Source organism: Haemaphysalis longicornis, unplaced genomic scaffold (genome assembly GCF_048455015.1).
Source record: "Haemaphysalis longicornis isolate Haplotype H1 unplaced genomic scaffold, Haemaphysalis longicornis Haplotype H1 scaffold_2, whole genome shotgun sequence".
NCBI lineage: Eukaryota > Metazoa > Arthropoda > Arachnida > Ixodida > Ixodidae > Haemaphysalis > Haemaphysalis longicornis.
In genome coordinates this window covers 158,394,286-158,422,206 of record NW_027526295.1, presented here as the reverse complement: position 1 = coordinate 158,422,206, position 27,921 = coordinate 158,394,286, and the positions used below count along the sequence as shown (strand labels likewise).

General features: G+C 47.1%; 1 protein-coding gene across 1 annotated transcript; it reads left to right on the top strand.

Moving 5' to 3' along the window:
- Positions 1 to 383: 383 nt before the first annotated feature.
- LOC144169384 (RNA-binding protein Ro60-like) lies at positions 384 to 26,651 on the top strand. Its single transcript, XM_077698503.1, has 8 exons — positions 384 to 635; positions 5,263 to 5,601; positions 12,787 to 13,027; positions 13,211 to 13,464; positions 16,569 to 16,886; positions 17,541 to 17,783; positions 19,436 to 19,605; positions 20,596 to 26,651. Exons 2-8 carry the CDS (start codon positions 5,278 to 5,280, stop codon positions 20,726 to 20,728), a joined length of 1,683 nt encoding a protein of 560 aa, XP_077554629.1. The 5' UTR covers positions 384 to 635; positions 5,263 to 5,277; the 3' UTR covers positions 20,729 to 26,651.
- Positions 26,652 to 27,921: the final 1,270 nt, after the last annotated feature.

Genomic DNA, 27,921 nt, shown 5'->3' with positions numbered 1-27,921 from the left:
GAAGTAGTTTGGCTGAGAAACAATTATGTAAAAAAAGACCAGATTTCTCTTGTTTTATGGATTGTATTTTTGCACTGTTTGAATTTTATTTGTGCCGACGAATAAACAACAAATAAATGCTGTACGCGGTTTACCACATGGAGGAATGGTTTACCACCAGTCCCTGCACAGAACAGCTTGTTTCCTGTTACAGCGATTGCAACGCGTCATAAGTAAAATTAAGGAATTTCCTTGAAGTGCGTCCATATTTTGTAGTCCCCGTGTGCTTGTTATTTCGAACCAATGAGGTACTCTATGTTTTGTGGGGTTTGGGGCTGCCCGTCATGCGGCCTGAATGCAATTTCCACTTCTTTTTTTTCCCTAATTAGTTTTTTGCGGTTAGGTAGTTCGTTGTGGTATCAGCAAACCTTGGTCGGTAAATGTGCTGTAGTAATGATTGCGTTGTTTTTATTTTTCAAAACAAGTATTTATTACGGTCGTTGTTACAAATTTGTCAAGTCACGTGACCTTGCATTAACTGCGATCCGAAAATTAAATGTCCGTGGCTTTGTCAGCTGTTGTGCACCTGATCCGCCTGGCCTAGTTTGACGCATTCGCCGTGCCTCTTGGCCGCCGCCCGGACGCAAATCGCTCAGGTAACTTCATGCGTCGGTAGCCAAACCCTGACACAGCATACCGGGAGGCAAGCTGCGAGGTGGGGCACAAACTGCCTACGTGTTAAGGCGCGGCACGCGCTCATGTCCTATTCGAGCGCTGCGTGTTCGCGGTAGGCGAATGGGAACGGAGCGCTGTCGCTCGTGTTCGTGCGAGTGTCATTTGTCGCTGCTAGTAGTCGTAGTTCGGTCGATGAAAAAGGAAACAAGTGCGTGCAAAACAAGATTGATTGGACCCAATGAAGCGTCGTGCAGACGACCATTATTTCGACGTGGTAACTGCGCTGTCGACAGTGCTCGGTTTACAGCAGCATTCTTCGTTTTCTTTTCTTTTTTTTTTTTTTGTCATTCGCGCTGCTCGTGTCTTTTTGCGGCTTAGCTCATGTTCAATTTGACAAGCCGACACGAGCAGGTTTTTGCGCGGAAATCGAGGACAGCACAAATTCTGCGCCGAGGCGAATGACCTTTGGCGCGTGGCGTTTTGTGATGTCATTTAACGACGCCAAATCACTTGCCGAAACTGACAACATGGAATCTACAGGTGTGCAAGTGTGAGCTGCCGTGTTCATAGAGTCACCGACTCGTTATAAGCCGCATTAGGCTGGTGCGAAAAGCGTCGCGGGGTGAAAAAAATAAACCTTGCTTGTCGAAAGCAGCTTACGCCATATCCCTTTATTACATATGATATTATTTCGTTTGGCGGTTGCTCTATATGGTCCTTAGGCAAAGAGAGAGAGAAACATCTTTAATGAACAGGTGAGGTCAGCCAGGCCTTGCCCGGCTTGCTACACCAAATGGGGGTGAAGGTGTGATGGAGATTAATGAAAACTCTCACTTACACATGAATACTCAAACACACAGACGCACACAAAAACACACACACAATCAGGCGATATAGTCATTTGTCTGAGAGTTCATAGCTCACTGACAAGTCCAGTGCTCTGGAGGAACGTTAGGAGCACTGTTGTTGCGCGACTTGCCATGCCGGTTGTAAGCCAGGGCCCAAGGAGGTGACTCGAAGAGATCTGGGCAGACGCGGGCAGGCCCAGAGAAAGCTTTGCCGTGGTACGCTCAAGTTCGTAGCGAGGACATGCGCAGAGAACGTGTTTCAGGTCCTCGCGAACTGTACAGGTAGGGAGGGCACAGAGGTGAGGAAACTCGTAGTTTAAAAAGGAAATGCTTAGTGTACGCCACATTCAGTCGTATTCGATGCAGGACAGCTTCATCTCGCTTGCACAGACCGCTTGGCATCCGAAATCGACACTCTGGGTCTATTGTGTGCAACGGATCGTAGGTATTATTTGGGTCGGTCCACAGCAATCGCTGAGAACTCTTGGCAAGCGATGACGCCAGAGTCGCTCCGTCTCGCCTTGTGAAAGGCACTGGCGTAATAATTGGGCTGGAATGCGCTGATGCAGCAGCTCTGTTGGCTTCGTCGTTGCCAGCCACACCGCAGTGAGATGGAAGCCACTGCAGAGCTACGACGTGGTGGTTGTTTATTGCCTGCGTGTGCAGGCCATTAATTTCTTGAGCAAGCTGCTCTTGTGGCAGCACCATGAGGTGCTGAAGGGCTGCTCGAGAGTCGGTGAAGATTGCCCATGCCTGAACTGGAGCAGTTACAATGTATTCCAATGCAGCACGTAGGGCCGTGAGTTCAGTAACCATCGACGAAGTTTTGTGACCTAGTTTTGCGGTAATTTTTGTGTGGGTTGATGGGATTCATATTCCGATGGCAGATGACTTATCCATCACTGATCCATCCGTGAAAATGTGAGTGTAATTTTGGTAGGTAGTAGCAATGTGCTCCAGTGAAAAGAATTTAAGAGCAGGCAGAGGCAACTTAGCTTTGCTCTGGATGCCGGGAACGGTTAATGTTATTTTCCAGGAGGCAAATTTCCATGGTGGCTGGGTATGCTCTGGCGGGATCTGATACACTGCTGGAGGCACGTACCTCGGCTTTCAAGTCACAAGCCAGCGGAGAGCAGACGTTGGATGTTGTTGACATGATCTTGCCCGGAATAGACATTTTTCAACACAGGCTGTTCATAGCTGGCTGCAAGTCCTAGTCATGGAGTACTTGAGATGTAGATAGAAAAACTCAGACGTATAAGCGTATGGTAAATTTTAGGGCAGCTGTGACAAAATTGCTTGTGCAGACATACAAATGTTTTCTATGTTTTTTTAGCATAGCTAGATGTATTGTTCACACTGGAAAAGAGCATAAAAATGCAGTAGGTACCTTATGTAAAAAAAAAAAATCCGGCCTAGAAAGAGCCCTACAGTTCTTTTGAACACGGGCAAAAAATGTCACAACAGGAACTTTTAAGCGCACATCAGAAAAAGCTGGGGCAAGTTGGTACGTTATGACAGAAAAAAAACAACGCTAGACCACAAACGGACACAATGTCGACTCACAAATAAATTTAATATACCAAATGCAGTGCCTTTCCATGGCACGCACTGGGCTGAAAGGAATAGAAAAGACTCTTTCAAAACAACAAAGAATTAAAATTAAGGTAAAAGAAGTTAATAAGCCACAGAAACAGGTCAGGGTTACTGCTTCACTGCAAATAAATGCACGAGTGTTCATTGTTCATTACTTTACTGGTACCTGTACAGAAAAGAGGAGTAAGATGGGTGTAATGAAACGAACGTCATGTTGTTAGGGGCTTGTGTAGAAGACCATCGATCCTGGCTCAAATAGAGAGTTGACTTGGGCCAGGCACGTGAAAGCAGACGATGGACAACAAATGGACCATTGAAAAGTAACACAATGACCACCTAGTGACAGGATCAGGAAGACAAAGCTCTGTGTAGGGATCAGTTCAAAAAAAAATTCCAGCGCCTTCCCGCGAGGGGAACACGAGTAAATGCAGAGCATTGGGGGTCGTTAACGCCGCGTAAAGTCGCGTTAGGGTGGGTAGTTGGGTCGTAGTTGTGTTGGTGTTGGTTTGGGGTAGAGAGAGGAGAGTAAAGTCGCGTTAGGGTGGAGCGAGCGTCAACCAAGGAAGGAAGGAGCAACGCAGTGACTGAAGCACGAGTGACCGCTAGCCGCTTTATATTTGCAGCGCGCGCAGTAGAGGGAGAGCGCACATGCGCAAGCAGCGCGCGCCCTTCCACGTCCCACCGCGCTGCTATCACGCACCTGTTATGCCGAGACCGCGACGGAGCGAACGGGCTGACTACGACGCATGCGCGCGCCAGCTGCTGTTGAGAGAGAGGAGGGAAGGAGGAGAGGCGCACCTGCTGCGGACGCGGAGCTGTGGACGCCGTCCGACGCAGGAAGAGGCGAGGCTAAGAAATGCTCTGCATTTAAAAAGTCAAAGACAAGGAATGGGTTGTGTGATGCTGTGTCAGAATGGTTGGAAGTCTGTTTAGGTAGCTGTGTTATATAGGGGAACTCAACAGGCTGCTGATGATGATACAGAAACCATTGCTAGCTATGCCATCATGATCGAGTGTTCACCGGGGCTGTAAGCAGGGAGGTGAAAGTTTTGGCTATCAATGCCACACCGCCCCTATTCCCACACCGGTTACTTTTTACTGGATTACTTTGGTTATTGTACTTTTGAGGCAACTTGATTCATTTTATAACACAAAAGAACTGTCACCACTCCTCCCGTGCAAACGAACTTGATGCAGTTTTTTTTTTTTTTTTTTTTATTGCGGAAGTTTGCTCTGGTATTTGCTCAATTCTTTTCTTTTTAATTGTAAGCAGCTTTGGGTAAATTCAAGCTGGGCCTGGGTCACTCCTTTTCTTCACGAGGAGGGAATGAAGAATGGAGGAACGTAGCCGTTTTCAGTGCCATTCTTAACTGCAAGAACGTACAGTCAACTTTCCCTATTTATTCTAAAATTTCAAACCGCATTTTTTTCTTAGCTTCCTGTTCCTGCAGGGCTCAAAGCTATAACATTGCCATGTGAATGGAACAAGTGGAACATTAACAGGGCAGTCTTTGTTCACGTCGCTGCCTATCTAGTCGTCCCCACGAAAGTATTGGAGACATGTCGTGGTGTCTCAGTGGCTACAGTGCTGTGCTGTTGAGCCCAAGAGCATGGGTTTAATCTCAGCCACAATGGTCGTTTTTATAATGGCGTCGAAAACTGAAAACGCCGGGGTGTTGAGATTTTGACTCAAGTTTGGGATGCCCAGGCCACGGAGCGAGAATATATCTAGGAGCCAAAACGGCTTGCGGCATGTGCGGGTGAGTGACCATATAATTTTGCAGTGATAACCAACGCGGACTACAAAGCTTCGTAGGTGCGATGGTGAAGGAAAGGGTAGCAGCACCTGATGGGTGAAATGATAGCCACCACAAGTAATTCCGGGGCTGTGCACTGAAATGCCAATCGTGGCAACGGCGCAATTTGTTCTCCCGTGACGGATGCCGCTAGCATAACCTAGGGCAAGAGCTTGTGACGTTATCTGGCCACCCTAGGAAGCAATGTTTTCCTTCCTGTCTTGTTCTTACTCAGTGGCCCATGTGGCTGAAATTAGTCTGCAGCTGTCCTTTACGGAGCCTGATAGCCCAGTTGAAGCTTCGGTGCATGATCCCACCCAGAAGTATTACAGGGCAGTCTTGTCGCTTGGCACACTCGCCCACTGCAGCACTTGTGCATCGAGATGGGTGAGCAGGAAGACGCGACGGCCCTGGTTCGGCTGCGGCGCTTCCTGCGGACGGGCCTGGAGGGCGGCCGCTACCAGGCCGGTGGGGCGGCGGCGGCCGGAGCGACCAAGTTTTCCAGCGAGTCCGCACCTACTGTGCACGTCCTGCTCCAGGAAGGCCGGGGGCTCGAGGTGGTCAAGGAGTTGGTCAAACTCTCGGAAAGCCCCGCCGGTGGCCGCCCCTCGCTGGTGTGCCTCGAGGCCCTCGCCTACACCCTGGCGCTCTGTGCTGCCTCGGACCACAGGCCTACCAAGAAGGCTGCGTACGCTGCCTTCCCACAGGTGATGAGATTGGGAGGACGATGTGTGAGAATTGCAGGGGCGCACAGTGTTTGTAGTTTGGAAATGTAGCACACTTCTCTTAGAATAAACTCGGTGAAGACAAACTCGCAGTTAAAACGAAGAATCATTTGGTCTTTGAACGAGCCGTTAAGACAACACGCAACCTTGCTTTATTTACAAGATTAGGCAGTTGTACCTCACTACAACTTGGTTTGGTGAGGGCCTATGGTGCTGGAGAAAAGAATTTACGTTTCTAATGGACGACATACACGCTATCTTTAGGAACTTCGTTAATGTACATAGGCAGTTAGCAGTAAAATGGAGCTATTTTGTTGGCCACATGCCACGGGATCACACTGCAGCAGGTGTGTGATGTAATACTAAAATGTAAGGGAGCATTTCATCCCTGTAACCGTGGTTTTATGGCTACCACGCTTGGCTTCAGGCGGCAAACCTCAAGCTTAGCGTTGGACAAAGAGTGGACTCGCAGTGTTTCATTTAGAAAAAGGGGCCGCTTGAGTAGTTTGAGATTTCTTTTGATTTTTACTGTGCACAGCTGGAATAGAGCGAGTAGTGCTTTCGAGTTCATTTGTTTCAAGTGCCAAGCATAGCTGGCACCACGTATTTGTGAATCTTGAATTGTTTAAGCCATTGTTTAAACCGCGCAGGCCAGGGGGTGACACCACTCAATGAGTGCGGGAAATGCCTGTGGGCATCGCATCCTCATCTACGCTTCTGCTAGTTAGCTAGCCACATTAAGTGTGGTTTTTGTTAATCATGGTTGTATCCTATTTACATTTCTTTAGTTATCTAGGCTGATTAAGTACAGTTTTTGTTAAATGTGTCATTTTCTATTTTGCCTTGGGATCACGAGGACCTGTTGTCGATATGAATCAGCACCAACTCGCCCAACTTGCCATCTTGTTCAACACGCAACTTTGCTTCGATCAAAAGATTGCCGTGGCAAAATAACAACTACCGTACTTGCACGATTCTAACGCGCCCCTGATTGTAACGCGCAGTATGATTCAACACCCGAAAACCACAAAAACAACCTTGGTGCCGATTATACAGTGGGCAAGAAATAATGTCATTAAAAGACGCCTCAGAATTGTACGAAACATTTATTTGAACTAAAATCGACACACGCTGTGGGCAGTTGAATCCCGTCCATGAATCTTTGCATTCGAAATGCTGTCCCCTTGTTTTCGCCAGTCGTGGACGCACAGCTCAGGGGCGCCCTATGCATGGTATGCTGTCCAGTTCCCTTCCGCTTCCGCCAAGATGATTATTTTCCGTTTAAACAAGGCCTCCATCATTAATTTAGCTGCTTTGTTTCAAGCTGGTGATTTTGGATTGGAGGCTTTTGAGTTTTATTTTATTTATTTATTTATTTAAAACATACTGCAAGCCCATTGAGGGCCCAAGCAGGAGGGGCATCACAAGAAAAAAAATTAAGCACAATACACATGGTACACTGATCAAAATAGTTTGAACAAATACAGGAATGCATCAAAGTTACAAAAATACGCAATACACGTGGCACACTGTTGGAAATAGATTGATCGATGGAAATAGATTGTACACATACACAAGAATGCATCGAAGTCGCAAACAATGCCATTCAGAATTCCAATTGTTCAAGGGAGTGAATATTGGACACAGTCAACTCAGTTAGTTTATTCCAATCTGTAATTGTGCGCGGGAAAAAGGAAAACTTAAAAATTCTCTGTATGGAGTCAGAGATTCAAGGTGTCTATGCCGTGTTTGCCGGGCAGTTAGTGGCTGAAGGAATTCCTCGGGTTAAGTGAAAGTTTGTTATTTTTCAGCAGGAATAGAAATTTTAACTTTTGAATTTGACGGTGTGCTTGAAGTGTTGAAATCCCATGCTCTTCCATTAATCGTGTCGGCGAGTCACTGGGACGATATTTGAAAAAAATGAATCGGACGGATTTACACTGTATCATTTCAACAGCATTAATATTACTTTTTGTGTGAGGATCCCAGACAGTGCAGGCGTATTCCAGTCGCGGTCTAATTATGGAGGTATAAGCGAGTAGCTTAGCGTTTTCTGGGGCCTTTTTGAGCTTGTGTCTAAGGAAGCAAAGTTTTCGAGTTGAACTGCACATGTGTTTGGTATACGTGTTTCCGTGTTCGTTCCAGCCCAAGTTATTTGTTATAACGACGCCAAGATGTTTGTATTCTGATACTTCTTCTAATGGTTGTGACGGAAGATTGTAAGGGAAGGACAGTTTATTCTTTCTGTTAGTTATGTTCATAAGAACGGATTTTTTGGCATTCAGCTTCATTACCCATTTCTCGCACCACGCCTGAACATAGTGAAGGTTTATGTTCAGCATTTGTTGAACTTCAGGGCATGCTATTTTGTTGTAAATGATACAGTCATCAGCAAATAAGTTCATTTTCATGGGATCTCTAATAAGGGTTACAAGATTGTTAATATAAATTAGAAATAATAACGGGCCTAATACCCTGCGTTGTGGAACACCCGAAAAAACAGGAAGCCGAGTAGAGAAATGTTCATCGATACAAACATATTGGAAGCAGTTCGACAAGTAGGAAAAGATCCAATTAGTTACAAATGCTGGAAGACCAATCACTTTTAACTTGTGCATTAAATGAACATGAGGAACTAAATCAAAAGCTTTCTGGAAATCTAGGAAAATAACATCAACTTGACCACTTTTATCGAGAATGCTAGCAAAGTCATGAACAATAGAAGTGAGTTGTGTGACCGTGGAAAATCCTTTTCTGAAGCCGTGTTGACAGTCAGAAGTCAGATAATAATTTGTTTCTGTTTAGAAAATTTATAATGTAGTCAGCTAAAATTTGAGAAGTTTACAAGAAGAAGAAGTCAGGAGATTGGAGATTTTGCGTCTGATAGTAACGCGCAGGTGCTTTTGGACACCTACTTTCACAAAAAAGGGTGCGCGTTAGAATCGTGCGGAGACGATATATGTCTTTCACTGTGGCAATTTTTCAGTTGAAGCAAACTTGTGTGTTGTCTTCGTAGTACCCTAAGGTGTTCGACACTTTATTTATGATAACACAAACAAATTTTCCATGTTCTTTTGAGTTCACCCTAGTGAAACTGACAGTATTCAATTCATGATTGGACTTGCGCAAAACAAACGGGGACGAGGAAGAACGACAAGGACGAGCGCACTCCTTGTGTGCGCTCGTCCTTGTCGTTCTTCCTCGTCCCCGTTTGTTTTGCGCAAGTCCAGTCATGAATCGTTTCCAACTAGGCCGGCTTGCTGTGAGTATTCAATACCCACAGTTTATACAGTTAAACCTGGATGTAACGAACCTCCATGTAACGAATTCCTGGATTTAACAAATTTTTTCCAATCCCCAACTCCATCTCCATAGAAGTCCATGTATTTGTGACCTCCACGTAACGAAGGTGTTGCGGTAATCGACCTGAATGTAACGAATTCGCGGCACTGATCATTTATGATTTTGAGCCGTAACACTACTAAAAATTTGTAAATACAACGCGCAAGTAAATACAACGCGCAAGTAAAAGCGCACACAGTCGCAAATTGCTTCAGGAACGCCCGGGTGTCCGCGGTAACAGAAACTGAAGTCGATGAAGAAGAACCCCAGGAACCTTCAAACCCACCCGACGTCACCGAAGCGTGGGATGCACTTCGCGCGAATGGTGGAGCACCCGACGACGTTGCACTCGATGACTTTTTGTACGCTGACAGTGATGCTGTGTCTACAGAAGAAATGTCGGATGTGGCACTTGTAGAAACTGTTAGAGATCGCGGCGATGATGAAGGTTCGTCAGAGGCGGATACATTCCCGTTGCCTACAGCAAAGGAGGTCTTGGATGCGCTGGACGTGCTGCGCCGTCACGTCGGCTCGCAGGATGATGAGGAAGCATTGGAGGAGTTCGTTTCTCTGGAACGCCGCGTTGCGTCGTCTTTGACGCGAAAGACACAGGCGAAAATAACGCAGTTTTTTTGTGTTAAATAAACATTTGAGGTAAGTTGCGCTAAATCGGCATCTGCCGCATGTTTTTTTTGGTGTTCGTGATGATTTCCCTGGTGTTTACTTGAAAACTGCATGTAACGAAAACCTGGATGTAACGAAAATTTGCGAACTTTTTTCAATTTCGTTACATCCAGGTTTAACTGTATCAACCGACTCATAGTGATGACGACCACAGTGTGAAGTGTATTTGAAAAGTTTGGATACCTACAAAGGTGCCTTGCTAGCAAAATGAGCAGTTTACTTAGCTTCAGCTGCAATACGTTAAAGCTGTGAAGCTTTTGTGGCATCAGCTTAAAAAAGATGTCAACTGCATCCATGTCATTCACCTGTGCGCAGCCTTATCAACTGCCGTGCTTGTCACCAAACGTATTAAAATCTGCACAAAATCCTCTCAGGATTCATCCATAATTGCTAAGATTGAGTCAGTAAATAAGAAAATAATTCATCCAGAATTTTGACAAAAATATCTCCGTTTTTAATTGACAGCAACAGCCACACTTTCAATTCTTAAAGGTCCGGTGACAACTTCTGCGGCCAAGCAACTGTTGCTTGCAAACATAATGTTTTGCAAGGGTTAACTTAGGGTCGTGTAATACCTGTGCTACACAGCCGTTTCAAAGGCCTTCCAAAGTCCTTCGAACCAATTGTGATCAAATGGCGCATTGACTATTAGTCACTCTCGCAAGTGGGTGTTCATCTGTCCGTTGAAAGTTGTATACGCCTCGAGCACTGCCTGCAGGGGTACCACTGAAATCCCCCTGGCAGGCCGTTTCAAAAGCAGCCACGGAACGCTCCGTCCTGCTCCCCAATGTCGCCGCTGCTTTTGGGGCTAGTTCAATACTGAGATTTACCATTTGCATGCATTTGAAATACTTATGAATGTGGTGCAGTCACTCTGTTCTCAAATCTGGCGTATTTACGAGGGTGTAAACATTTCTGACGCAATCTTAGTGTGGTACATTTGGTCTGTATGAGCGCAAGGTGTTGCGAAGCCAGCATATGCATGGAGCTGATTGTAATTTCACTGCCCTGAAATTTACTAACAATGTTAACGTAAGCAGCGTTTCCTCACATGTTCGTGCTACGGTGATACACTACGATGTAAATCAGTTTTGTGCACTTACATAATCTAGCGGAGCACTCGTACCTGACAGCATTCCAGTAATGCTTCATAGCCTGGAAAAGCAATGTGGTGTAAATTTTATGAACATCCTATGAAAGAGTACGGTGCATACTACAAAATTATACCTGGGGAACAGCACCCAACAAAGAAATCAATGCTGGGTCGTCTTGTCCTGAGATGAGCACACAAACATTCATAATGTACTAAATATATCCTCTGCAAAAAACGCGGCGACGTGCTTATAGAGTAAACCGTGTCCGCGACTAAACGCTTGTTCAAAACATAACCATATGATACAGGGAGCTTGCAGAAACTAGCACAAACTAAAATCAGATGACCTTATCAGATACCACACTCTTCCAACGACGCCTTTAATCATTTGTGAACTGCCTGCCCTGTACTTAGAAAAATATGTGTGCTGACTGGTCAACTGGTTGTTGAAGTTGGAAAACAAAAGGAAAGCGAATGCGCAGCTTGTGTGTGTGATTACTAAAATGTTATTTTCTCGATTTCTTTCCATATTCAGATGCAACAATATATTGTTGCGTTAAAGTCTATCGTTAAGTGTGTCGTCCCCCCCCCCTTGTCGTGTAAAATAGCAGTGCATTTCGCATCTAGTTGGGTCTGGTGAGGCCCACCTAGCTTAAGTTTAGATGAACGTCTTTAGCATTTCCAATGCTGCACTGGGTTTTTTTTCATTGCTGTATGAGCTTTCTGTTTCTTTGCGACTTGCAGACCATTTATTATTCCGTGGCTTCATTAATTTTCCTTGGCTCTTGCTATAAGGCATGAGTGTGCACATACTTAACAACACTTGCTTAACATTTTCGTGTGGCTTATACTATTCCCTTAAAAGGCACAAGTGGTTGTCAGCTATTGGGGTAATCACATACAACGTAATATTCGAAACGAAGCCGTGTTTGTTGTACGTGCTAGAAGACGAAAGCAATCTCTCACTGTGCCAGTATCAGGCCTAAACAAGGCGACAATACAATTAACTTGTGCCTGACGCGTTCGGAGGTGACAGTGGTGATATGCTGCTGCTGTCACTGATGGCAGTAAGAGTGGTCAGGAAATGTGCAGAACCGTGTCTCGGATAGCTTCTGTTGGCGTTCGAGCAATCTGCCAAGCCGCAGATGTTTTTTGAAGTTCCCCTAAGCGTACTACTTGCTTACAGACTAGACCATAACAAGTTGTTTAGGGCGCGAAAAGGCAAAAAGAAGCAAAAGAGAACTTAGACACTGCATGAACTCTTATCAGCCACCCAGCGCTCATCCAGTAAACGCTGTGGAGAAGCAGCGGTAGGTGGCGCAGCCATCTTGAAGCTCGAGGCGTATAGCACTGGCATTAGTCAACCGCTGGACCATCAGGGTAACAGAGTGGCTGCCAAGAAATGGCACCAGAAGTAGGGGAAGCCCATTAACTCAATGGAGAATGGAATTGGAAAGTCTTGAGGCAAAAGATGTACTAGAGGCCATCGCAATATCTCCTTGATCAACTGCTAAAACGAGCTTGATGTTTGTGAGAAAATGTTCCAACAGCCACGGGACACTATTCTTCGGTTTCAAATACACTGGCTTTACTCAACAGTGTTGTTCACATTTCTTATGGGCCGTTGTTACTGTTGATGCCACCCGCATAGTTGGTGGAATGTCTTATGAATTGTTAAGTAAAGCCAGTGTTTTTGAACTTCATGTTCGGTCCCTGTGGCCTGTGCAGCGTCACAGCTTCTTATGCTTCCATCGTGGGTTTGAGGCCCTGCAGTTCCACCTTTATATTTATTTCCAGGATGTCTTTTTTTACAGTAAAAATGCTCCCATAGATCATTTTTGCGCATTATTTTCACAAACCGGAGTGGTTTAGTATCTGTTAGGTTAGTTTCAATGCGGAGAAATATTTAGCTAAAGTTCTGCATTGCACCGACAATACCCATCCTGTGCTGACTTGTAATGTTGCCTTGCAGCGGACCCAAACGTCTTGATGGTGTGATGACGACGCTGCTACTGATGACGATGGATGTGTGTCTATGTGTGGCGCAGGTGTGCGGGTGTCCGGTGCAGCTGTTTGCCGTGACGCGGTACCTGGAGGCAGTGAGCGAGGGCACAGGCTGGGGCCGTGCCCACCGGCGGGCGGTGGCCCACTGGTACACTGAGGAGGCGGTGGCTGGGGGTGGGGCACGACAGCTGGCGGCCCGGGCAACACGTGTGGTGCGGCGCCACCGGTGGACACACGCCGACCTGCTGCGCTTGGCGCACGTGCGGCCACCCCAGCACAGGCCAGGTGTGAGAGTAAAGACACTTGAACACGTGACGCATTTCACACTCTACAGCACTTAGAAGCCATCTTCAAACCAGCCCTTAGCTTGATATCCCATGCAGTTCACGTGAACTACTGGTGGCCTGACGTGGTGATGTGAAAGTTCGCAACCGATCGCGCGTTGTCGCACGTCTCATCATGGTGCAGGTGTGGCACTGGTGCTGTGCTACCTAAGCCGAGGCCTTCCCGCGGCAACCAAGATGCTCGAGGCGCTGGAGGAGAAGGAAGAGGAGGAAGGCAAGCCGAGCCAAGACCGAGCTGAAGCCGAGGAGGTGATGGCGTACCTGCGGGCAGTGCATGAGGTGCGGCACACCCAGGATGAACAGGTGGCAGCCCGGCTCTTGGAAGAGCACCAACTCGCACTGCAGCACGTGCCTTCTCACCTTCTCCGCTCTAAGGAGGTGTGTGCTGCAGGCCGTCTGCCATTTTTGTTAATTTTTTTGTCTCGAAAGAGTGGTGATGGCCCGCAGGGCAGTTTTACGCAGCCCTCAACACGCCGTCAGAACCTCCATCCCTCCCCCTGCCACTTCCTGTCTGAAGGCTTACACGCCAGTTTTGACCTGAAGTTGGGTACAGAGACGTTGCTTCCAGTTGGCATTGTCTCCCATTTTTACCCTTAGCCAGATTATTGAAAATTATTGTCAAATATTATTATAAATTCGCTGAATATTAATCGGGCCCTAGTTTTTACCTGAAGTGGGGTACAGAGACGTTGCTTCCAGTTGGCATTGTCTCCCATTTTAACACTTAGCCAGATTACTGAAAATTATTGCCGAATATTATTATAAATTCGCTGAATATTAGTCGGGCCCTCCGCCGTGTCGGATTCATGAAACTCGGCCCTTCACCTCAAAAGGTCGCCGACCCCTGCCTTAAAGAATTGAAACCACCTCTGGTCTTTCCCTGAAATTCCGAATCCCTTCAAGCACCACATACACCCTGGCCTCAGAATGAGGCTACCAGAGCGGATTCCACATCGGCTAGAGACTCTTTGCAATCGGTTGCGTCACAATGCAGCTTTCACGAACTCCTACCATCATTGACTCGGTCAAACAACAAATCCTTATTGTGGCAACTGTGCATTGCTGGTAACTGTCGAGCACATCTGTCTAGAGTGTCCGGCATACAGCTTGGAATGAAACCCCCTTTCACAAAAGATCAAGTGCCTCAACTACAAATCTACTGTATAAACTGGAATATAGGTCGACCCGATATATAGATCGACCCCCTACCTTGAGGTGGGAAAAGTTGACAAAAAAAAAAAATTCGGCAGAGAAGCGCACACACAATGTCTGTATTTATTTTCGACTCCCGTCCGTCACTGCCACTCACTACACCTGCCAAAGTCACTCGTCCGAGCTGTCAGAGTCGTCTGAGGATGACTGCTTCTCACTGTCAGCGTCCCACAGAGCGCCATCTTCAGTGCCGTCGAGCGCATTGCTGATGGAGCACTTCCTGAACGCTCGTGCAACCATGTCGTCGGGTAGCGACTGCCAAGAGGAGGACACCCAGCTTGACACGGTCGCGAGGGATGGTCTTCGCAGCCGACCCGTAGGTGCCTTTTCATTGTCGCCGGCTATCCACTCATTGTACAGTTCGCAGAGCCGGTCCTTAAATGACTTGTTCAGGGCAACGTCTAATGGCTGAAGGGTGGAGGTCATTCCTCGATCCCGGAATCACTACGAGGTCGGTCCTTGCATCGCGGAGTGCCTGTTTGACGGCCGCAGTCAGGTGTCCGCGAAAGGCGTCCAAAACAAGCATATTCGGAAGCCGCAGGAGTGCACCGGGTCGCCGATTCCACACAACGCGGATCCACTCAAGCATGAAGGCTTCATCCGTGTAGCCCTTTTCATTGACACGGACGATGACGTCTCGAGGGAAGGATTCTTTCGGCATTGTCTTGCGCTTTAATATAATGAAGGAGGAAAACTTCCTTCTGTCGGCTGTACACGCCAGCATTACAGTGAAGCGGGCCTTCTCACTGCCTGTTGAGATGAGCTTCACCTCCTTAGCCCCGCGTTGGCTGACTGTGGTGGCTGACGGCATGTCAAACCACACCGGTGTTTCGTCTGCGTTGCCTATTTGCCCCAGGAGAAACATTTTTTTCCTCCCACAGATGAATCGCGTATCGGTAAAAGTTAATCAGCTTCTTTTCGTGCGCGTCCAGCAGTTTCTGGCAGATAGACGTCCGTCGACGGAGAGCAAATCCCTTCTGCTTCATGAAACGGCGGACCCACGACCTCGAACCCTTGAACTCCTCCCTAGAGAGACCGTCTTGGCGAGCGAGTTCGACCACTTTGTAGCGGATTGCCTCCGCCGTAACCGGCAGCGATCGTGAGTGCAGTTCCCGAACGACGTCTGCCACATTGTTCTCCAACTCGGGGTGCACCGCTTGACGTCCACAGATTGATCTGTTCTGGGGGTTGCACGCACACAGCTTAGCTTTCTGGCTTTGCCAGTATCGCACACTTTTCTCCGAAGCGCCAAACAGGCGTTGCGCCGCCACATTCCCTTTCTGCTCGGAGAACTCGATCGCCTTCAGCTTGAATGCAGCAGTGAAATGGCGTCGACTTCCGCAACTTATCTCGGAGCAGACACGTACAGAAACACACGCGCGCACACACACAAGATGAGTAAAAGACGAAAAACTAGAGAAAAGCGAAAAGCAAATAAAGGCCTGGTGGAACGAGAGAGCAGTCCGACACGACACAAAGGGCGATGGCGACGGACTACGCAAACGCATGCGCAAATGCTTGCACGTCGGCTTGCACTTTGTTGCCAGACAACAATTTACATTCTACCAATGACCGCTTCATAAGACGAGGGGTGACTTTGGTGCAGATTTTTTGGGAAAAAAAAACTCTACCTTATATACCGGTTTATACGGTAGATCTTTGGAAGCTGTTCTTAGACCCTGTGTGTCTTCATCATTTCAGCAAAAAGTGTTGGTTGTGTTATTTGATTGTTTACAAGACATCGGCATCATAGAGACGATATAAAGCTAAATATCCTCATCGTGTGAGACCATCTGGACCTTTACGTCACTGACACTAACCTTCATGTTAACTTTTTTTTTTTTTTTTACCTCTTCCAGAGCCCAAGGGCTCACGGCCAATGACTAAGCATCACAGTAGGCATACTCAGTAATGTTTATTCTCTCTCTATCTCTCTCTTATTCTTTCTGTTTTCCTCTCTCTATCTTTCCTCTTCCTTTTTCTTCTCCCTCTCCTGCCCTACATCCTGTAGGACCTTTATTCCTTCCTCCCCATCCCCGCAGAGTAGCATGTAGGCAACAACATGCCAGCAGACCTCTCTGTTATATGTAATAACAAGCTGTCTCTCCCCCCTCTCCCTCCCCCTCTCTCTCTCTCTCTCAAGCCCCTGTTGCTCATACAAGGTAGTGTCATTTGTATGTTGTATTTCACTTCGTGCTGGTGTAACGACTGCTTGAGAGTGCAGTGGGAGTTTCTCTCCTTCCTTCTTCGCCTCCGTCTCCCTCCCTCAGGTGTGGCTGGGGCTGCTGCGACGCCTCCCCCTGGACCAGCTAGCAGAGCACATTCCCCGGTTGGCCCGAGGAGGGATGCTGCATCGGAGTCCGCTGGTCGGAGCACTGGTGGAGCGGCTCCGAGCAGCCGCTGAGTGCTCCCCTCCGCCGCTGGGTCCCCTGGACACGTACGCCCTCTCCAAGAGCCTCGAGTCGGGACACCCGAAGCAGCAGCAGGGGGGAGCTAGCGGGGGGAAGCATCACCACCACCACCACCAGCACCGGTCGGCACAGCAGCTGGCTGAAGTGCTGGCTGCCCTGCACCAGCACTCCTTCAAGGTGATGCCATTTGTCAGTATGTTGTTATTTCCCCCATGTGGGTCATCACGTGCTTTTTTGATTACAAAAGTTGGTGGTGTGATCATTATGTGGGTGCAATCATTATGCGAGTAAATATGGTAAAATCCTGTTTAGAATCACTGGAAGCACGAAATAACTGAGTATGTATTGTATTCTAACATTATGTGGGTCATCACCATGCAATTCCTGCAAAAAAAAAAAAATGTGTTTACAGTTTACATTTACCTAAAATACAGCCATATGCTTGAGAAGGAAGCAGTACTGCTTTCTCGTAAAACTTTGTGGTTAAAAAAAATTGGTTCTTTTCCAGAGTGGGAACATTTATTCAATTGCAAAACTTCCTGAGATAGCTGTGTGACTTTTTCTGTAGTCCAAGGCATTTAAGATGAATGTTATCTTTTCCTTTCCAGAAATGTATTTAACCTTGGGGCTTCCCTAAACTAGTCAACCAGTGTAATTAGGTCTTTTCCCTTAAGCAGGAGCTCTGTTCAGTGAAAAGGTAATGAAGTATTTAATTTGTAAAGGGGTGAGATGAGGCCAGTTAAGAAAAAAAAAAGAATGCATTTTTATTGTATGCCATTCTGTTCTGCGGTAACCGGTGGTAACCGGTCCTCCTTTGTGTGCCCGGCGTAGGCGGTGTCACCGACGGGCAAGCGATACCTGGTGGCAGTGGACGTTCGGGGCCCCATGGCACACGGCCGTGTGCTGGGACTGGGTGGGGCCGTGACCCCGGCCGAAGCCTCGGCCCTTGTCTTGCAAGCTCTCCTGAAGACCGGAGACCCTGTCACCGCGGTGGCCTTTTCAGCACGAGGCCTGTCGACGCTTGCGGTGGACGCCGAGACAAGCCTGGCTGACATTAGCCGACGCATGCGTGAGGTGGGCTGCGTAATGGAGGCAGGGATGCCTTGCGTTGGATTGCGTGACGTTGCTGTTGCTGCAAAAACAGGCGTGCACGGTCTTTGGTGTGAAATTCCACAACACCTGGTGCACGGTACCTTGCACGTGGGCTGGTTGGTGCAGTTACTTACGAATGGGCCGGCATACCGGCTAGTCTAATGAAGGGTGCCCATTGTGTTCTGGGGTGGAATTTTCAGTTCTGTCCGTTCCATGTCTGTTTCAAAGCGTCCACTTTGAGCGAGCCCCGATTGGCTGAAAGCGGATAACTGGATGTGGTGCATCACGAGCAAGGCGATATTATTGGTCAGAGGCCTCACAAGTGCAATTACGTCGTGACTGGAAATGGTTGCAAAATGGACATTTTCGAAACGGACACATTTCAGGATTGCGGCCCTGGTCAACTTCAGAGCAAAAAATTGGCGCAGCTTGCTCTAACAGTGCAAGACTGGAGAAACACCAGAGCTGGCAGCCCCTCTCCCTTCGTCGGGGACCTGGCTGTTGCAACTCACATGGATTTCAAACTTGCCGCTGAAAGGTCTCCATGACTGGCAGGCCCAGATTGTTCTGTCCACAGCCTTTCACATCTCTCCTAAAGTGGACCGCGTTAGCACATGCTAGAACCTGTAGTACTGGCTTCGCGAACTCGGCGTCTGTGCTCTCCACTCCGGGTGAGAATGCACGTGAACTGGCGAAGGAGAAGAACATGCCAGAGATCATGCCACGAACGCTGGGCACGGTGTTCTCCAAGGTCAGGCTGGGTGGTGTGGGGCACTCCTCACTAGGCGCACGCTCACGTGCGCTCGGCATTTTTTCTTAGTATTTTTTTCTGGTAATGCTGGGTGGCGGAAGTAAAAGCTTAAACAGCTCTGCTGTTAAAACGGAGCACGAGAGTGAAGAGCACGAGCATGTAATTCCCAACTTTTGGATGTAAGAGCGGTTATGAAGAGCATGAAGGAAAAGTTTGCAGCAAACAAGACAGCACAGTATACCTGTCCAACTGGCCGGGATATGCTCATTTACAACAGGGGTATTGACTGAGTAATGGCGCGTACCTGTGTAAAAAAATTGAATATAACGGAATTGTGCTGGCAAAATGCTAGCATGTAAAATAAATTTGGCGCTGCTGTGCCTGTATCAAAATAGAGGATACTAGCCGTTAGTTTTTATTCTGCTTTTCCCTGCTAAAGTTACGTGTAGGTTCTCTGGGTGCTTTTAAATTTTTTTCTTTAAATAAAAGGGTGAGGGGGCTGGTTTCTGCCTTAATTATTGTATTTAAGTTGTTATGCTGTGCATAGGCTTACTTTTATAAGTCTCCCCATACTGTTGTTGGTTGACAGGTGCATTTGGCCTGTGCTTATATAAGAGCCACCCTTTCTTCTAACCACCGTCCTCAGCTCAGGTGTATTATACTGAGCATATTATAAAACCGCCATTGTGTTATCCTGTGAGTGGGTCCAGTGGGAACAGAGCGTACTGCACTCGCACTTTCTCCAGGCAGAGTAGCAAGTGCACAATTTCACGATGTGCACGCACATGTTGCAGGGTTCCTGCAACGGGCTCCAATGAAAACATTTTTTTGTGCTTGGTAATTTATGCAGTTAGTGCCTCACTTCCCCTTGCTCTGTGCGCAGACACCGATGGGGCCTGTGGACGTGTCCCTGCCCCTGCGATGGGCCAAAGAAGAGGGCCGCCCATACGACGTGGTGCTGGTGTGCACGGACAACCAGACGCAGGGCTGGGCCAGCCACCCGGCACAAGCACTCAAGGAGTACAGGGAAGCCTGCAAGCTGCCACAGGCGCGGTACGTGTCTCCAATGGCATCCACTTCTGCTGCCTGTCGGATAGGTTGTTCTAAGTGCAGAGAACTTGGGGGCTCACCTTGTCATAGCAGCTCGCTTGCTGGACCCAGGGAGAACCACACAGCATTCTGTCGTCACGGCGTAACCCTGAGGCTTCGAAAGCCAAGCGGTTTATATAGTCGTACACGTTTGAAACTCGTGAACCGCTGGCGCTTGTCATACATCTCTCTGTTGTTTAGTGCAAAGAAAACTGTGGATACATTTGAGGCTAAATATATGTAACTAACTGGCAGCACCCGCATTCATTTAGTTAAAAACGCTCGTTGCTTTGGTTTTTACGATAGCGAGTGAAAAAAAGTGGCAGTGCAACGCCGGCACGTGTAGGAGGAAAAGCAAGCACAAAAAGAACAGAACTCCTGCTGGCACAGTTTCGGGCACGGGGCGTGCGAGTACTGCGAAGGCGGGAAATTTGAATTGCATTGGGTGGTAGCAGTGAGTGGATAATGGTGCTACAGCCCGTTATGGCAAATCACTGCTCTGCACTTCTGACAGCTTTCAAGCCTTCACATTGAGTGGCGCAGCTTTAATTTTTTCCTCCATCTAGCTGCTAAGGTTGTAACAATACATGATGGGAGCAGAAGTATCATCAAGGGCATCAACAACTCCTTTTTGCAGCAAGCATTGACTTCAGAGCTGTGCACTAGAGTCAGAGACTATGCTTAGCCTTTTTTTTTTCTTTTTTTTTTTTTCAGTGCGTACAGGTCACATTCATGCACGTGCATGCAGACACGGGCACTGACAAGCATGCACACAGATCAGTAGAGAGTGAGAGTCACAAGAGCATTGATCCTCGCTGCCCAGTTTCGACTTGTTGAGGCTCCACCGGAGAGAGAGTGAGGAGGGGGAAGGAGGGATGCATTGTGTGGTGCAGTCAGCAGGTGCCTTGTACGTGAAAGTATTGTTCAGCAGTGCGGCCGTGTTTGTGTGTGCAGGTTTGTGGTGTGCGCCATGTGCAGCCGGGGCTTCTCGCTGGCAGCACCCGATGAGATGGGCATGCTGGACATTGCGGGCTGTGACGGGAACACCCTGCAGCTCATCCAGGACTTTGCCAGGGGCGACTTCTGAGCATCTCTCCTCGTGGCCAGAGGAGGAGGAAGCACAGTTATTGAAAACAGGGTGTGCAGAAGATGCTGCTGTGTAACTCAATGAGCACCCGCCATGGTGGCTCAGTGGGGCTGTGAGCCCAAGGACGTTCGATCCTGGCCGTGCTGGCAGCTGCAGCAAAAGTGCTTGTGTGTCGAGATTTCAGCGCACGTTTAAGATCCCCAGGTGGTTAAAATTAGTCTGGAGCCCTCCACTACGGTGCACCTCATAGCCCAGGTGTTGCTTTGTCACGTTAAATCGCCAAAATTCAATTATTTTGGTGAGCCTCTTTGACTAGCAGTTCCCAGTTCCATGGCATCATCACCAGGGATGTCGGTTTTCTACAATGAAGCCAAAGCTAATAGATCATATAACTAGCGGATCACACGGCTGAAGACAGGCTGAAATGAGCTGAGTACACTTGTGAGCACCCAGTTACAGAAATTTTAGAAGGGAAAGCAGAACAAGCAGATATCTGCTTGAATAATAATGATGGGGTAGTTGTGAATATTGCGGCATAAATCTCGCTCGCCAGACTCCTCTGGTTTGTGTTGTAGATACAGCTCCTTATAAGTGGCAAGCATTTAGAATGACAATGGAATGTGTGTGGCTTAGACGAGGTGTGCGTGGCGCTGTGCTGTTGAGAAGGGATTGCCTAAGGGAACAAGAAAAACATGTATTTTCACCGAGCACTTTAATATGATTGCTATGAATTGTGCTTCGCCTGTGCCCGACGAGGAGGCCACATGCACAAAGTGAGGGTTAGCGTGCGTGATTGCGCGCATCTATCATAGTTTACCTTAATAGTTAGCACTCCGAGTGGATGGTTCAAAGTAATGTCCTAGCCATTACAACGCTAGAACCACCGCTTGTGTGATTTAGTGGTTTGCAATATTCACAGCCTCTGAGCACTTCAACTGATAAAGCTGGCGTACCAAATATGTAATGGCTGCGGTGCATTTTGTTCAGCACTCGCAGCTTAGTTCAGCCACTACGGAGAGAAGTTGCTTGCGTCTTGGAGCAGAGAAGCTGCTTCTTGCTGTGAGGGGAAGGCGACTGAGTTTTGATAAGCATGCTTGCGTGAATGCCGTCCTGTGTGCGAGTAAGCACCGATCAGTCCTCGTTGCGAGGTTGAAAGGAAATGTGAATTTGCGGACGATGTGGTTTCTAGCCCAAACGGTTTTAGTCCGCCCTTTTCTGTGTATGAGCCGTGTTTACGTTTCGACTGGAAACAATGCTGGTCTGTTGTTTTAAACTACCATGTTTCTTCGATTATAAGGCGGTCACGATTATAAGGCGTGGGTGCAGTTTGGAGTAAAAGGAATTGGCAGATATATATATATATTGATATAAAAGCGGGGTATGTCTTTGAGACTGCGTATTTTGGAAAAAAAACCTCACCTTATATTCAAATAAATACGGTAGACTGCCTTGGTGAAATCTGAAATGGGGAACTGAAGCTTGAGATGTGGCTTACCGACTGGAGGTCTTTTTGTGTGTTTTGCTGTCAAATATTATGGCAATGTTTAGTGAGCCTGTGGCAGATGTTTTATCGATGCCAGGATTTGTGTGTGTTGTGTGTGGAAGTGGGTGCTTTTTCTTCTGTAGTTAGAAAGCTTTTTTTTTTTAATGCTCCAACCTAAATGTGTTTGCGATAGCCCTCTTGCCAGTTTCTGTCCCTCACTTTCCCTTTGTGTTTTACTGGGATGCAGCTCTTTTTGTGGCAGAAAAAAAAAAAAAGAAAAGTTGGAGCAGTGCTGTGGAAATCTGTATCTTGTGAGGCTATACAGCAGCGGTTGAAAGCAGCTGCTTCAAAAGCCAAAAGAAACAAAAGAGGGGCAAAAAGCGACCTGCACTATTGAGATTTTGGTGTGCTAAGTGCATGTACTGCAAACTCTATTTATTTATTTATGCTGGCAGCTCGAGGATCTTCGACATGAGTATTGCATCTTTACCATAGTTGGCATGAACACTGTGTGTGACTTGAACATCGTGGGACGAACACAGTATGGCCAAGATTTCTAGGATATATGTACTACACCCATTTGCTGCATGCAAATGAAGCAGATGGTAATTAATGCATTTGGAGTAGTTGCTGGCTTTACCCATGGGTAGCAGGCCCTCACTTTGAAACGTTTCTAACCAGGGTGGATGTAAATCTTGTGATAGTTTGAATTTGACAAAGCAGATTAGGCATCGATGACGTTTGGAGTAAAGTGACAGTCGTTAATGATGGAAAACCAATCTTTAGCCTTCCACTAAAGTGTGTCTGGCAGGCTAGGTCTATTTCACAGTAGTATTAACTAGTGTGTTAAACTCATTAAATTCTGTATAATTTTGTCCGGGAGGAAAATGCACTGTATGGTGCCAGGTTGTTCGTTTGGAAAGTTTGCCTATACGATGTCGAGGTTCATGTATTTTATTAACAGCTAGCCAGGGAACTGGAATACGTGATTCAACTTTCATTTTTGCTCCACTTTTGTAGCTAGAATATGGCTGCTAAACCTTGTTTTTCAGTTGCTTTTTGTTGGTACTCTGAGTAATCACATCATACACATCTTTATCTCTGCACCCACCTATGTTTTTGTACTCACCCTTTGTGAGTAGCCGTCAGAAAATTCCCGCTTGTTTCACTTTTCTCTTGAAGTCTTTTCGCATCAAAATATGAGCTACACAATGCTTACTAAATATAAGAATTAGACATTTTAAGTAGTGGTAACCCCAGAGCAAACACAAGAATGTTCGATTTGTGGTAAATTCTGTTTGATTTTGACGAGTTACCAATATTTTCACAACCAGCATTCGAATTCCGAAAACACATTTTCATCAGACTGCTGTGTTGGTGATGGTAGTTGGCTCTGTAGACCAGCTAGGGAAGTGCTGCTTTACTTGGGGTGTGGTTGAAATTTCTTGGGGTGGGGCTGGATTTTATTTAAATTAAGTCAAAGGGAAAGCAGAGATTACTCCATGATTACTGTAGCCAGTGCCCACCCCTAATACCAGTCATGCAGGAGTGAATTACTGTTTCTTTGTTGTATCTACATTGTAGCTCCATTTCGTTATAAACCGATCTAAGTGTTCTGAAAACCTATTTGGGAGTGTGAGCCTAATCGAGATACTGTAGTTTTATCCTCTGCTATCTCTAAGTAATGTGGTATTTATCTGTTTCGCTGTAGCAAGCTTTATGCCAGCGGCTACAATATGTATACTGCAGCACGAGTTGTTTACTGTTTTTGCCTTCCTTTTTCGTTAACGTGCCACGCATTGTTTTGTATATTGGTGGTGTTGACGTTTCAACCCTCCTGCGAGCATAGCTTTATTTACAAATGTACTTGGTTACGGGAATGGTACAGATGCCGATGTTGTGTACATCATTGCTCCTGTTTTCCTTTTTGATGTTATTTATTATATATTTAGTTTTTGTCTTCTCTGAATGCGAAGTTGTGGGAGTGTGTGGATATTTTACAAGGGTCAAGGGTTGTTTACATCGTAATATATGCATGTTACCTCTTGCTATACCATAACAAAGCTTACACATATGCCCCTGCCCAGATGTTCTACAACATATAAAAGTGAAATAAAAGGTACTATTATGGGCAATATGAAAGGGAACTCGGGAACATTGAGAAAAGACCCTCAGACCCAGATATGGGTGATACGCAGCAGCCGCCGTTGGAAACAAAGTGGAAAGAGCGTTGCTGTTCTAACAACTGTTCGTATTACCGCGGTGCATATCGCCAGCAGACAGTGATAACACTGTTAGATATGGCGCAACTGGTGACATCTTGCGCCGAATCCCAACAAAAGGTAGCACTGTTACTTAGGCCATGTTCAGACCACCGACGTAAAAGCCATATCGTTATCTATTGACATAATAAAACGGCATGTCACGCAGTTCGGTTGGCTGAGACATGAAATGACGTCATTCTTTATAAAGTTATCACGGTAGTTGCGGCGACATCTGAACCCGGCCTTGTTTGGGTATTGATTTAAGGTGAAGCTTTTAAAGCGGGAAAAAATGGGCTGTAAGGGTGAGTAGAAAATAAGTTTATTGGTGCTTGCCAAATATAAAAAGAAAGCTAATGAAATAAGGCAACAGCATCATCCCAGCTCATGCTTGTCCTGTGTTTTGTTCGTTGGTGGCTTAATAACACGTTATTCCCCAGCTGACTTTAACGACGGCCTCCATTCTTTGGGGCGGAGACGTGTAGAGAGCCTTGATGAATGCGGTATCCCGTTAAAGGCGCTTCCACTCATGTTCTATTGGTTCCCATAGTTGGTCGGAGTTCGCCAATTCCAGGGACAACTTCGAAAGGCTCACTTTCATACGGCCCCAAACATGCTGTATAATGTTCATGTCAGCACCCTTCGTGCACCACTCACGTTGCACCACCCCTCGCTCTTCGAAAAGGTGCGCCACGTCCTTCGATGTGTGAACGGGAGACAAGTCCTGCTGGAAAAAATAACAACCATCCGGGTGCGGCCTGTTCAACACGTAGGGGATCATCTGCTGCTCGAGCAGAGTGCAATACGCAGCACTGGTGAACCTCCCACCAATTCTCACCAGTGGGCCTAGGCCTTCATGGGAAATTGCCCACAGATGTTCACCGACACGCGTCCGCTAGCGGCCACCTCCTGAATATTCTGTGGACTAAAGCGGGTGTTTTCGGTCCGCCACACTCTCTTTTGGTGATCCCAGCGGCTCCAGAACGTGGACTCGTAAGAGAAAACAACACACTTCCAGTCGCTCTCACTCCAGCTGCAGTGTTCAGTAGCAAACCTCAAGCGAGCTGCTTTATTGGCTGCGGTGAGCTGATGTTTCTGGGCAGCGATGCGACTTTGCAGTCCTGCTTCTCTAAGCCTTCGCCGTACCGTGCTGTCGCTCAAGTTTGCCAGGCCAAGAGCACCTCGAACGTCCATTGCGCTTCGTTGACGGCAGCCACGATGCAAAGGTCTTGGTCGTTCGTTGTTGATCGGGGTCGCCTGCGGTTCAGTGCATCATTTATGCGTCCTTCATCTCGGTAAGCCTGGATAATCCGGTTGACCGTTTTCAGTTGGAGGCCTGTCACGAGAGCAAGGTCGCGCTGCGGATAACCTCTTATAGACATTTCTATTATATCTTTCCATTGTTTAAGAGGCACTCGAGGCATCGTGAGGCAACAAAATCACATTTGACTGCTCTGCGTGGGCCACTGCGGTGTGCGACGTGAATTTTTCTGAACGAACTTGGTGCAACAAAGTCGCACGACAGGCAGTTTATCTATGATTGTTTTCATTTTTCTTTATTCTATTTGTCTCATCATTGGATCGAGCACCGCCACTGCACAAGGTGCCACTGACGACTGGGTGCGTCGATTCAAATAAACAACCGGTTCAGGGCGAGTTTGGTCTAAGGGCGCTATCAAGCGGTTGTGCGAATAATAAAAAAAAAGAATGAATGAAAGAGAGTAAAATGAATCGGTGTATGCCACTGCGACGATTACGGTCTTATCGGCGAAATGACGAAAGCTGCTGCTTTGTAGAAGTGCCAGCGTGGTGGGAGTGTCAACAGTTAGTGGAACAGCGGCCTCCTTTCCCCCTTTGTTTTCACAGCACCATCCGCGTATCGCTGTCTGGTTCGAGGCTGTTTGCCATGCGTTCCTGTGTTCCCTTTCATATTGCTCATAATAGTACATGCACAGACATGTACACACACACACACACACACACACACACACAAATATATATATTCTTGAGCAAGCCATACTATAGTGGGACACAATTGCTATTCTAGCTCCTTTGTTCCCCCCCCCCTCCCCTCTTCCTCCATGTGGGAAAATGTGGCCAGATAGAATCAACATTGTTCTTAGCTTTGGCTTCTGATATACTATTACCTCAGAAAATAAAAGATTTTTCACACACTTCATCTGTACGTTTTACTTGTGCCTGCTGGTAGCATGTTAGCATGTATCTGAGAGTGTACGTACGTATACCTTTCATTATTCGAAGTCTCTTTACACTTCTAGGTGGAATGACACATTAACATGGTATATTTGGCTCCTACCATCGCTTCTTCTCCCAGCTCGGAGGCCTCAGACTTAATCTCGCCGATTTCATAGTCAGCTCGCTAAAACTTACACGCAAAGGCAAAAATGCACGCCAGTTGCAGTTCCACAAGCATTCACGTTAGTTCTAGCAAGGAAACTTGGTGCATAGGGCAATGGAAGGCACGAAAAATTAGTTTGGCTTACAAAACGTTGGGGGCATTATCTCTTGGCCTGGTGGTATTACTATATTTGGAACCCTCTTCTAGCACACTGCGAAATGATGACTTTAGCACGAGTTACTCTGAACACTTGAAGTGTGAAAGTCTTGGAGCGCACAAAAAACTTAAATACGGGTTCCGTAATTGTTAACGACAATCTTAATAATAGCTGCAACAGTGGTAATAGCCACGGCCGGCCTGTACGCGCGCGCTTGCGCCACTTGCGCGACGAGACCGGCCGCGTAGCAGACGAAAATAGGTGGCGCCACTCGCTGTTCTGATCGTCTTCGACCATCGCTTCGACGAACGTATCAAGCCAGGCCAGCGTTAGTTCCAAAACGTAGCCAATCAACGGGCGGGCAAACCCGCACGCGGAGAGCGCATGGCGGAATTTTTATCGTGGTTGAAAAGTTTGACTGGTTTGACGTCCTAAAAAGTTATCTGCTACCGCGTCTGCTCTGACAGCGCCAGTCAAGGACGCAGATGTGAACAGGGGACCCGACATGGCTGGTATGTGCAGCTGCTATTTATCTGCTTCTCTTCTATCGGGCCAAGCCATGTGTTGGCATGAGCGGGCGTAAACCCCTTTGTTGTCGCGCTGTCCTTTATGTCTGAAGTGACCAGACGTCCCGATTTCGGGGGGACACGTCCCGGTATTGCGGCTGTAATCCCGCTGTCCCGCGGCCTGCTTGTGGGACGGTGTTTTGTCCCGCTTTCGGCAGGAAATCTGGATAACGGGTATCAAGTCCAGTGTCACTAGTGAAAAGCTGGAGTAATGAAAGGGTCAGAAGAAACCGTTTGAGGAACTTCAGCAAAGGAGCGCACATGACGGGAGTAAGCAAGAAACTGTTGCGTGTTTCTTGCCTAGTCCCGATGTCTGAGGCTGTTTTTTTTTGAAGTTACAGTGTACCAACAAACCGTTCAGTACACC